The following is a 12,949-nucleotide window of genomic DNA, read 5'->3' as shown; positions in this document are numbered from 1 at the left end:
TGGACCTCCTTCTGACCAGTGGCTAATCTCCTTCTGACCTGTGGTGGACCTCCTTCTGACCTTTGGCTAATCTCCTTCTGGCCTGTGGTTGACCCCCTTCTGACCTGTGGCTAATCTCCTTCTGGCCTGTGGTGGACCTCCTTATGACCAGTGGTGGACCTCCTTCTGACCAGTGGTGGACCTCCTTCTGACCAGTGGTGGACCTCCTTCTGACCAGTGGTGGACCTCCTTCTGACCAGTGGTGGACCATCTTCTGACCTGTGGTTGACCACCTTCTGACCTGTGGTTGACCACCTTCTGACCTGTGGTGGACCTCCTTCTGACCAGTGGTGGACCTCCTTCTGACCAGTGGTGGACCATCTTCTGACCTGTGGTTGACCACCTTCTGACCTGTGGTTGACCACCTTCTGACCTGTGGTGGACCCCCTTCTGACCTGTGGTTGACCCTCTTCTGACCAGTGGTGAACCTCCTTATGACCAGTGGTTGACCCCCTTCTGACCTGTGGTTGACCTCCATCTGACCTGTGGTTGATCTCCATCTGACTTGTGGTTGACCTGCTCCAAGTGGGTTTTTGTATTCCTGAAGACTCGTATTATTTGTGGGTGTATATAACGAGGTTTATTTACTGGAGACAGATAGACTGCACTTTGCAAGTGCTGTTGCTCCACAGCTAAGTAAATTAATGGGGGGGGGGGGGGGGCTCTCTGACTTCCATCATCCAATCGTGTGCAAGAAAAAATTCTGTCTTTTAATTTTCCTTTGCACGTGATTGGGTATTCTTTATAAACTGAAGCTTAAAAAGTATAGCTAAAGGCAAAACTTTTTTTTTACCTGTGGATAGGGTGGAGAAGGATTAGACCCCTTGTTAGTTTTTATTGCCATCTGTGCCTCCTTTAGGGAGATCCCCCCTCTCTATTTCTGCTGTTTATAATTATCATTGAGAGTGAAAGTAAAAGAAAATCACAAATTTTAGGTTGCCCCCAGAAATGTAATAGAGGGGAAATCTTCCAATGGGGACACTATTTCTGGTGACTCGGGGGTCCCCAAGGAATTCCTTTTATTTGCATGAATTTCCTCTCACTTTCTGTTTGGCTATGGGACAGGAAGTGAAGGGAAATCTCTCCAATGGGACACAGATGGCAAAAAAAAATATATATATATATATATATATCTTACCCTACCCAAAATAACATCAACCCCAATATCTGATGGATCCCCATAGCAAGACCACTAAATGCACCCCATCCCCCCTACTCTCTAATCTTTATCTTGATAGCATTTCCTCCAATGATAACGAATTGTTTTCAGTGCAATTACTGTATATACAAACATACGTTAACTTTTTATGTGCCATTGTCACTTGCCTAGGCTCGCGCACAGGGTGTGCCAGGTGTGCCTGGGCGCACCCTAATCACCCTGTGCTGTGCAGATTTCCCCCTGCTGCTTGGCTTCAGAGAAAAGGAACTGTCTTTGCTCAAAGGTAAGACATCAGGGGTCTGTTCAGTCCCCAAAGTCACCAAGTTTCACCAAAGTCCCCCAATGGGGCTCTTAAAAATTAAAAAAAAAAAATAATAATAATTATAATAATAAAAAAAAAATTAAAAAAAATGTTTAACCAGTTCCCAACCAGCGCACACCAATGTACATCGGCAGAATGGCACGGGCAGGCAAATGGGCGTACCTGTACATCCCTTTAAATTTGCCGCCCTGCCATCGGGAGCGCGCCGCCGGCGGCACGCTCCCGTTCTGGTCGGGGCCCCCGTGAGTCCGGTCGCGGGTCCCACAGACTCAATCGCCGCGGGCATACCTGCGATCGTCTCACGGAACAGCTGAACGGAGAAATGCCGTTGTAAACAGCATTTCCCCATTCTGCCTAGCAACTAGTGATGCTGATCTCTGCTCCGTGTGATTGGAGCAGAGATCAGTGTTCACTAAATGAAAGCCCAACCCCCCCCCACAGTTAGTAACACACCCCTAGGAACACTTAACCCCTACACTGCCACCCACTGGTTAACCCCTTCACTGCCAGTGTCATTTACACAGGAATCAGTGCATTTATATAGCAGTGATTACTGTATAAATGACAATGGTCCCAAAAATGTGTCAAAAATGTCCGATGTGTCCGCCATAATGTCACAGTCACTATAAAAATCGCTGGTCGCCACCATTACTAGTAAAAAAACAAATATTAATAAAAATGCCATAAAACTATCCCCTATTTTGTAAACGCTATAACTTTTGCGCAAACCAATCAATAATCGCTTATTGCGATTTTTTTTAACCAAAAATATGTAGAATACGTATCGGCCTAAACTGAGGGAAAAAAATGTTTTTTTTATATATTTTTGGGGGATATTTATTATAACAAAAAGTAAAAAATAATGCGTTTTTTTCAAAATTGTCGCTCTATTTTTGTTTATAGCGCAAAAAAATAAAAACCGCAGAGGTGATCAAATACCACCAAAAGAAATCTCTATTTGTGGGGGAAAAAAGGATGTCAATTTTGTTTGGGAGCCACGTCGCACGACCGCGCAATTGTCAGTTAAAGCGACGCAGTGCCGAATCGCAAAAAAGTGGTCTGGTCTTTGACCAGCAAAATGGTCCGGGGCTGAAGTGGTTAAATTGTAAAAAAAAAAAAAAAAAAATGTCAGTTGACCTACTGCTATATATTGGAAGTGCAGTCGCTCTAAATCTAAGCCCTTGTACACACGGGTCGGAGATTCCGACAACCAAATCCGTTGGATTTTGTCCGACGGATTTTGTCCGAAACTGTTGTATACACACGGTCGGACAAAGTTGTCGGAAACAGAACGTGATGACGTAATTTCGTTACGACGGGACTACGTTCAGGCTAGTAGCCAATAGCTTTGGTGTAGGAATTTGATCTGAGAATGCGTGGCACTTTGTCCGATCGGAATTCTCTACACATGATCGGATTAGGTCCGATTGGAGCATTTTGTCTGAAAATTTTACCAACAAGTTGGAAAACTTGGTCCGTCGGATACTCTGACAGAACCAGTCCGATGGAGACCACACACAGTTGGAATATCCGACAAAACGGTCCGATCGGACACATTCCGTCGGAATCTCCAACCGCGTGTACAAGGGCTAAGGGGTAGATCTGAAATGAGGGGAAGCTCTGCTGATTTTATCATCCAATCATGTGCAAGCTAAAAGGCTGTTTTTTATTTTCCTTGCATGTCCCCCTCGGATCTACAGTGACTTTACTTCCAAGTGCACTTGCAGTACAAAGTGGATTTTCCTTTAGTAAATAACCCCCATTGTGTTTGAGCTATGGGGAGCACACCCTAATGCAATAGGCTGCACACACCTATGGTCACTTGTATGAATGACTGTTTAGCAAGGCAGGGCCCCCCTGTGCTTCAGGGCCCCATAGCAGTAGCAATAGTTATGGATTTCATTTTATTTACCCGATTTACCCATTTATACCCACCCTGCAGATATTACTGCAGATAGTACAAAATGTTCTCTCAGCCCTTTCATAGAGCAGCGGTTACTGACCTTCTCTGTGCTCTGATTGGCTCTCGCTGGGTTTGGCAAACACCTGAACTTCACAGATGTGCAGAACATCCTGACGATTCGGGATAACAATGGACACATAGCGCCCCTCCATTCCCTCACAGTCAAAGTAGAAGGTGTCTCCAGGTTCAAGGTTGGATGGAATCTGAGCACATCTGAAGACAAACGGGACATATCATCGTATCTTTTACCAGAATTCTCCACAATCCGCTCTCACACCTGTATACCTCCACCAGGGCAATTTTTACATTTCTGGTACAGGCTTGTTTATTTTACAATAACTTTGTCATTAATTGGAGGGGTCTATTTTTTTTAAATGTGATTAAAGAATATCACAAGCATAAATGTACCCGTATTTTCTGTAATAGATGAACTTCTTTGATCATCAGATTCATCTAGTGGCCAAAACGCAGTAAATTTTATCACTTTTGGCCACTAGACGGAGCTGACGATCTGGGAATTAATTTTATTAGGGCTATTTCTGCAATCGCAGCGCAGAGGGTGGGGTGGTTGAGCCACGTTTATACTGACACCACCCCCACCCCCCCCCCTCCCACCGCTCCTTAAGATGGAATTGCAGCAGATGGGGGTGTACACCTGCCAATGGCGGCAATGCTTTGCATTGTGGTATGGCAAAAATAATCCTCCCCCCTCACATTCAGCTGGCAGTACCGCCTGCCATACATGACCTATTGAACAGCCTGCATTGTAGCGCAGTGGTGCGGGTTTTTAAGGGGTTAAAACAGGCAATGAGTAGACCACACCGCCTGTCAAATGCCCTCTGAAAAACAATCCACTACAGACTGTTCTTCAGAGGGCAATGATCCCTTATGAAAAAAATTATGAACTTGTGCCATTCATCCAAATCATTTTTATAAATAGTATGACAAACCCCCTTAATATAACAAAGTAATACCTAGATATGGATTTTGTTCTGAGACACACAAAGCTTTCATTTTGTAATATTGTCTTGCAAAATATATTTCATTTTCTACGAAATCTGTAAACAAAAATGTGTAACAAAACCAAAAAACCAAAAGGTCTTTGGTTTTCTATTTTAATCAATGCTAGTTAAAAAAAATGTTAATGCAGATAAAAAGTATAAATGCAACACTATCATTGGTCCTGTATACAATGGGGGATGTTGGATGGAGGAGATTGGACTGGAGGAGGAGGAGGACATGGGATGGAAGAGATGGGACTGGAGGAGGAGGAGGACATGGGATGGAAGAGATGGGACTGGAGGAGGAAGAGGACATGAGAGTGGAGGAGATGGGACTGGAGGAGAAAGAGGACATGGCATGGAGGAGATGGGACTGGAGGAGGAAGAGGACATGGGAGTGGAGGAGAAAGAGGACATGAGATGCAGGAGATGGGACTGGAGGTGGAGGAGGACATGGGAAGGAGGAGATGGGACTGGAGGAGAAAGAGGACATGGGATACAGGAGATGGGACTGGAGGTGGAAGAGGACATGGGATGGAGGAGATGGGACTGGAGGAGGACATGGGATGGAGGAGATTGGACTGGAGGAGGAGGAGGACATGGGAGTAGAGGACAAAGAGGACATGAGATGCAGGAGATGGGACTGGAGGTGGAAGAGCACATGGCATGAAGGGGATGTGACTAGAGGAGGAAGAGGACGTGGGAAGAGGGAGATGGGAGTGGAGGAGAAAGAGGACATGAGATGCAGGAGATGGGACTGGAGGTTGAAGAGGACATGGTATGGAGGAGATGGGACTGGAGGAGGAAGGGGACATGGGATGCAGGAGATGGGATGGGGTAGATGAGACTGGAAGAGGACATGAGATGTGGGGGTGGAAGTGGAGGAGGACATGGGATGAAAAAAGTGTAGGACATGGGATGGGACTCAGTGGGATGACAAGTGGTGGAATACAGTGGGATGCCCAGTGGGCAGGATAGTTGGATTTCTACACAAAAATATCTGCTAGCAGATGACTCAGGCTCACCCGAGGTGCAGGGTCTAAGCACTAGCTGGTCTTCACCAGAGCTCCTGATGGTGGAGATGAGTTTCACTAAGTGCTAATGCCAGATGGCTGCCCTCAGGATTGCCCCAGGAGGAAGAGAGCAAGCGAGAGTCAGGTAGCAGGTAAAGCAGATAAGGAGCAAGCAGAAGCGTAGTTGATGAACAAGCCAAGAGTCAGTAATGAGCAGTAGCTGGATGGGATCAGGCGGAAACATAGTCAATGAACAAGGTCAATAACGAGTAATAGCGATGAGAAGTACATCTGCAGGTACGCAAAGGAGCAAGATATCAGCTGGAGAGAGGACAATAATCTGGCAAACAGGAAGTGCAAAGGCGTGGTTTAAATAGGAAGTTCATGGAAGGCGCAAAGACTTCAAGGTTCATCAGAAACTAGTCCAGCATCTAAGGAGGCCCATCAAGAAGAGCTACAGCCAGACACTGCAGAAGTCCCAGGTTCAGATCTAGAACCTAACAACAGGGCTTGTTGTCAGCCATGGTAGCGGTTCTCCCACATGGCCGTCTCTTTTACGCATGATTTTATTATCTATTTATTACAACTATTATTTTCCTTTATTTCCCAAATTTAGAAAGTCCAGCAAATGTAGCTCTTCTTTATGGTGGACACAGGCACACCAGCCCCCCGTTTCCTTAATTTCCTAGTAAATACGCTCACCTGGGATTGGCTCGATCTTTGGAGAACCCGATGCGGATCTCGGCCCCATAGAACCTCTGCTTGCAGCAATCACTTCGAATGGTTAGGACGACGGATGACACATATATTCTGGATTTTAAATCCACCGTCCACCAAGGTTCCCATTTCACACTGGTGTGGGAACAGCTGCCACTGTAGTAATGGCTATTGAGATTTTCATCAATGGCCAAATTGGCTTCTTTGCCAAACTTGTACCCGTCGTATGATGGCTGAGATGCCAATCCTTGTGGAGCCATATTTGTATCTGGAAGAGACCAATTTGACTGTTGTTATTTACATAAGTATAACTAATATTATCACATTTATTACAATATTACAATAAAATGTCTTTGTTCACAGCATGCTCTTTAAAAATGATTGCTTATAACAGTGATCATCATTGTCATAAGCAATCATAGTGTGTAAAAAAAAAAAATCCTGATCACTTCCCCCGGAGTAGTACAGTATCGCCATGGTAACACTAAACTGCTCTTTTCCCAGTATGTAAAAAAAAAAAAAAATCATAAAAAAAAAAAAAGAAAAGCAATTTTATTACATATTGTCAACTGGTCTGGTGACAATATGTAAAAAGAAACAAATATATATTTTCTGTAACTTATTTATTTTCCAAAAAATTTTGACAAAAAAATTATGACTTCAAAAAAACTCTCAATGCCTCTTATTAAATACCTGGGACTGTCTACTTCCCAAAAAGGGGTCATTTGGGGGTATTTGTACTGTCCTGGCATTTTAAGCCCCCCCCCCCGTGACATGAGATTGGCCGTTAGTACAGTACCTTGAAAAAGTATTCATACCCCTTGAAATCCTCCACATTTTGTCATGTTACAACTAAAAGCGTAAATGTATTTTATTGGGATTTTATGTGATAGACCAACACAAAGTGTCACATAATTGTGAAGTGGAAGGAAAATGATAAATGGTTTTCAAAATTTTATACAAATAAATATGTGAAAAGTGTGGGGGGGGGGCATTTGTATGGTGCCCCCTTTACTCTGATACCCCTAACTAAAATCTAGTGGAACCAATTGCCTCCAGAAGTCACCCAATTAGTCGATAGAGTCCATCTGTGTGTAATGTAATCTCAGTATAAATAGAGCTGTTCTGTGAAGCCCTCAGAGGTTCATGAAGGCCAAGGAACACACCAGACAGGTCAGGGATAAAGTTGTGGAGAAGTATAAAGCAGGGTTAGGGTATAAAAATATCTCCTAAGTTTTGAACATCTCACGGAGCTCTGTTCAATCTATCATCGGAAAATGGAAAGAGTATGGGCACAACTGCAAACCTACCAAGACATGGCCGTCCACCTAAACTGACCGGGCCGGGCAAGGAGAGCATTCATCAGAGAAGAGCCAAGAGGACCATGGTAACTCTGGAGGAGCTGCAGAGATCCACAGCTCAGGGGGGAGAATCAGTCCACAGGACAACTATTAGTCGTCTCTCCACAAATCTGCCCTTTATGAAGAGTGACAAGAAGAAGGACATTGGAGAAAGAAAGTCATAAGAAGTCCTGTTTGTAGTTTGTGAGAAGCCATGTGGGGGAGGGGGCAGCAAACATGTGGAAGAAGGTGATCTGGTCAGATGAGACCAAAATTCAACTTTATGGCCTAAAAGTAAAATGCTATGTGTGGGGGAAACTAACACCGCCCATCCCCCGAACACACCATCCCCACCGTGAGACATGGTGGTGGTAGCATCATGTGGTGGGGATGGTTTTCTTCAGCAGGGACAGGGAAGCTGGTCAGAGTTGATGGGAAGATGGATGGAGACAAATACAGGACAATCTTAGAAGAAAACCTGTTAGAGTCGGCAAAAGACTTGAGACCGGGGCGGAGGTTCCCCTTCCAGCAGGACAACGACCCGAAACATCCAGCCAGAGCTACAATGGAATGGTTTACATCAAAGCATATTCATGTGTTAGAATGGCCCAGTCACAATCCAGACCTAAATCCCATTGAGAATCTGTGGCCAGACTTGAAAATTGCTGATCACAGACGCTCTCCATCCAATCTGACAGAGCTTGAGATATTTTACAAAGAAGAAGAATGGGCAGAAATGTCCTCTCTAGATGTGCAAAGCTGGTAGAGACACCCCCAAAAAGACTTGTAGAGAAAGGGGGTTCTACAAAGTATTGACTCCAGGGGGCGCCATACAAATGCCCCTCCCCCATACTTTTCACATATTTATTTGTAAATAATTTTAAAAACCATTTATCATTTTCCTTCCACTTCACAATTATGTGACACTTTGTGTTGGTCCATCACATAAAATCCCAATAAAATACATTTATGTTTTTGGATGTAACATGAGAAAAATTTGAAAAACTTCAAGGGGTATGAATACATTTTCAAGGCACTGTACATCAGGATTGATCAATTTTCAGATATACATCGCATAGTTTGTGTATAAATTTCACACAGGCTAAATAACATGCACTGATTTTGTTATTTTTACCAAAGAAATGTATCAGAATACATGTTGAACCCAAATTGATGAAGAAGAATTATTTATTTGCAACATTTTATAACAGAATTGAAGAAAAACATTTTTTTTCATCATTTTTTTTTTTTTTTATTTGTAAAAAATAAAAAAAAACTGATGGTTGGGGATTAAAAACCACCAAAAGAATAAACTCTATGTGTCAAAAAAAAAAAAAAAAAATTATAAAATTTTTCGAATGAAAATTGGCCTGGGCAAGAAGGCGGTGAAAGTGTCCGGTATTGAAGTGGTTAATAATATTTTTTAATGATTCTTACCACCGTGGTTATTCTCCCTCATTTCAGCATCTTCATCCCAGGAACAATAAGAAACTGTAAAGAATGCACAAATGTTATTATAAAGTCTCCTTCTGACTGCCCTCCTAATAATGTAATGTAAGAGATGAACCACTTCAGCACTAGAAAATCTGCTTTCAGAAAAAAAAAAAAAATATTGTTATATAATGTTCGGGGGAGGGGGGGGGGGCGGGAGGCAGAACATTATATATTTTTCTGAAAGCAGATTTTTTTATTTCATTTACCACAATTATTTTTGCATTTAATTGTTTATTTAACACAGAGAAGAACTGAGTGAAAGTGTTGTGACCAGATGAGACCAAAATCAAGCTTCTTGGCATCAACTCAACTCACTGTGTTTGGAGGAGGAGGAAGCTGCCTATGCCCAGGGCCGTTTTTAAGGCAGGGAAAAAGGGGCAGCTGCCCTGGGCCCTGTCATTGTTGTGGGGCCCAGAGCAGCTGCTTCATACTTGACAACTATCCTGGTTTAAATTCCCCCATCCCTTGAGGTTTCAGTCCTGTGCTGTGTCCCAATATCTCAGTGTGAAGTGCGACTACTAATGCTGCCCAGCTCTTCCCTATTGTTGTGTAAAGATGACTCAACTGTAGACCCTGTGTTTACATGTACATAACCAGCATTCATATGTAAATAGGGGCAGCTGGCGGCATTGATATGTATATTATACCCCCCTGAGGTCACATCCACAGTAATCTCTAGCAACCAATCAACAAGCAGAAATCATGTTCTGTAACCTCTAGCAACTAATCAGTGAGCCGTAATGTGTGCTGTAACCTCTAGCAACCAGTCAGTGAGCGGTAATGATAAAATGTGACCTCTAGTCTAGCTGCTATTTATTATATGTCTCAGAGCAGATGGAGAGCAAAACTGCATGGGGGGCCCCAAGAAAAGCTTTGCCCAGGGTCCAATAAATATTAAAGACGGCCCTGCCTATGCCCCCGAGAACACCATCCATAAACCATGGAGGTGGAAACATTATGCTTTGGGAGTATCGTTCTGCTAAGGGGACAGGACAACTTCACCGCATCTAAGGGACGATGGACGGGGCCATGTACTGTCAAATTTAGGGTGAGAACCTCCTTCCCTCAGCCAGGCCATTGAAGATGGGTGGTGGATAGGTAATCCAGCATGACACTGACCCAAAACACACGGCCAGGGCAACAAAGTAGTGGCTCATGCAGAAGAACATTAAGGTCCTGGAGTGGCCCAGCCAGTCTCCAGATCTTATTCCCATAGGAAATACCATATTTTTCGCTCCATAAGACACACCCCCCCCCCCAAAAAAATGGGTAGAAACGTCTGCCATGTTACAAAACCGGGCCACCGTTTGGCTCCTCTGTGGCAGAAGAGAGGTGGACATAGACATCCAGCGTTCCAATAGCTGTATTTTGGCACGCATGGAAGTCGGAACATTTCCAGCGCTAATGTGCCTGAAAACTGCCCCAGTATGAAAGGGGTCTTACAGTTACAATATCTCCATAAAGAGGACCTGGCAAGACCCATGCTATCATATGGGCGTTATTTATCCCTTGTGATGGCAATAAAGTTGATCCCAAAAAAAAAACCCATAAAGGTACAGTGTTAAAAAATTAAAATAAAAGAAATAATAAAAAATAAATAAACAGTAATCACACCACACATGTGAGATATCGGCAGGGAGGTTGGCGCAAGAATAATAATTCTAGGGCCAGACCCCCTGTGTAACTGTAAACCTGGCAGCCTGCAAAGGTTTTAAAGCACCACCTATGGATATTTTTATGTACTGTAGTTTGTTGCCTTTCCACATGCGTATGCATTTTTATAGCCCCAGATGATGTCCAATATGACGAAACGCATCGATTGACACTCATGGAGTCATTGCAAACCTTTCTGATCCCAACTTGGATTTTATTCCTTGAATCAAGTGGATGTTTGTAAGTGTACTCCTGCTTTTTATATTAAATATTTTTTGCAGTTTTACACTGTGTGGCCGCTTATTCTCTATCTCTATTATTTATTTGTTATACATTTGCACTATATGTCTAGTGAGAGTTAGCCACTATTTTTGGTCTCTGAGCGCAGTTCCTATTTTTCTTGCATTTTTAACTTTCAAAGTATTTTATTTTCAACAAGTACACATAACAATTTATTGCATTGCAGTTACAACAAAACCTGGATGGTGACTACACAGGTGAGCAGGATGTGGCACAAAATCTACTAGTACGAGGAGAGGATGGCTTTAATCATGGCGTCAGCTTGACAGACAGCCTGCATAGTGCTCCTAGCTGGGCAACCCCAAGGCAGCCCCCCCTGGACGGGCCGCCCGAGAGACGGGGTCCCCCTTTCCCCCGGGCACCCCCATCGGGAACAATCTGTGCCTAGGGAGAGAACCTGCCACCTCCCCCCATGGCCCGTCCTGGGGCAGCCCAGCCCGATGGGCTCGACCATGTGGTCAGAACTCTAGGCCAACTCGTCCTTCTCCTCCAGTTTCATGCGCAAGATGAGCAGGAGGTTTCCCTGAGGTCATCTCCAGGTCTAACAGCATCAGGGGATAGAGTAGAAAGGGGGGAAAAGAGGTGAAGAGGGGAGGGAAAGGGCTACCTGCCTACCCTGAGAAACCGACGGAACACTGGGAGTGAGGGAGATCCCCACAAATGTAGCCCAGGGTTTCCAGATATTTTCCAACTTCTGGGTCATGTCTGTTAAGATACTGGCCAATTTTTCTTGGGCCATTATCCACGATATTTTCCTTCTAGCTTCCGAGGGGAAGGGTTTAGGTTTGTTCCACGCTTTGGCTATAGTGAGCTTGGCTCCTGTGAGAATGAAGCGGATTCGTTTTTGAGTAGCCTTTGGGATTTGAGGTGTGTGGGCATTAAGGAGGGCTACAGACGGGGACCTGAGGACCTGGCAATTAGTCATCTTGAAGATCATATTAAAAATTTTGCTCCAGGATGCGCGAATCCTAGGGCACTCCCACCAGATTTGGGCAATCGACCCTAACAGATGGCAGCCTCTGAAACAGGTCGAGTCGGCTGCTGGATATATGGCAGCAAGTCTGGTGGGGGTTTGGTACCATCTGGTTAAGACCTTAATTGTGGAGAGCTGTGCCAGTCTTGCTGCTATGTTGTATTTGTGTAAGTTGGGGTTTTCTTGCATTTTTGAAGTGTGACATGTTAGGTATCTATTTACTTGGCGTAACATCATATTTTAACCAAAAACTGGATATTGTATAGTGTGTGTGTTCACTATGTCATTAAAGTGTTGTTCTGGGGCGGCGTCATATGATATCTTCCCACAATGTGCCTTTCGTGTGGCCATGGGGGCCACGCAACAGTGCGATCTGTCACCGGTTGTGTCCACCAGACACCAGCCAATGACTGATCACTGTACCAAGATGCTGCCAGCACCATGTGATCGCTGTGACCAATCACAGCAGATCACATGACAATTGGAAACAATGGATGGCTTCCTTTTATGCCATCCATTGTATACAGTTGGGTTTCTAGCTGTGATCGGACACAGTGATTACATGGTACAGACAGGGCCAATCACAGCCCATCTGTACCATGTGATTCACTTTGGCCATTCACAGCTGATCACAACAAAATAAATGAACCAGTTAGCTTGCTTATACCAATCAAATTCACTGCTATAAGCAATCATAATGTGTAAAAAAAAAAAAAAAATCCTTATCACTACTCCAGAGTAGTACAACGTTACTATGGCACCCTTATATTGCTTTGGCCACAGTGTGTTTATAAAAAAAAAAATAAAAAAAAAAAACTTTTTAATTTAATAAAAAATAAAAATGACAAAAAAAGTGACAGTATGTAAAAAATAAAATAAAAATGATGACTTTTTTTTTTCATTTCTTTATTTTCTAAAAAATTATGACAAAAAAATTACAACGTCAAAAAACTCGCCATGCCTCTCACTAAACAC

At 43.6% G+C, this 12,949-nt stretch overlaps 1 protein-coding gene across 2 annotated transcripts in view; it reads right to left on the bottom strand.

The window, feature by feature from the left end:
• The window catches only part of LOC143958005 (uncharacterized), an 86,612-nt gene that overhangs the window by 28,618 nt on the left and 45,045 nt on the right, over positions 1-12,949 (bottom strand). For both annotated transcript variants that reach the window (XM_077467446.1, XM_077467447.1), the window contains exons 16-18: positions 8,992-9,045; positions 6,200-6,482; positions 3,524-3,696 (exon numbers count right to left, since the gene is read on the bottom strand). In XM_077467446.1, the coding sequence (XP_077323572.1) occupies positions 3,524-3,696; positions 6,200-6,482; positions 8,992-9,045 (510 nt within the window). The remainder of the gene's footprint in view (positions 1-3,523; positions 3,697-6,199; positions 6,483-8,991; positions 9,046-12,949) is intronic.

The sequence above is a fragment of the Lithobates pipiens genome, unplaced genomic scaffold (genome assembly GCF_037356315.1).
Source record: "Lithobates pipiens isolate NorthernLeopardFrog02 unplaced genomic scaffold, aLitPip1_a1.2 Scaffold_56, whole genome shotgun sequence".
NCBI classification, from domain to species: domain Eukaryota; kingdom Metazoa; phylum Chordata; class Amphibia; order Anura; family Ranidae; genus Lithobates; species Lithobates pipiens.
The sequence above is the reverse complement of the archived record's forward strand: the minus strand, read 5'-3'. Positions and strand labels throughout refer to the sequence as shown.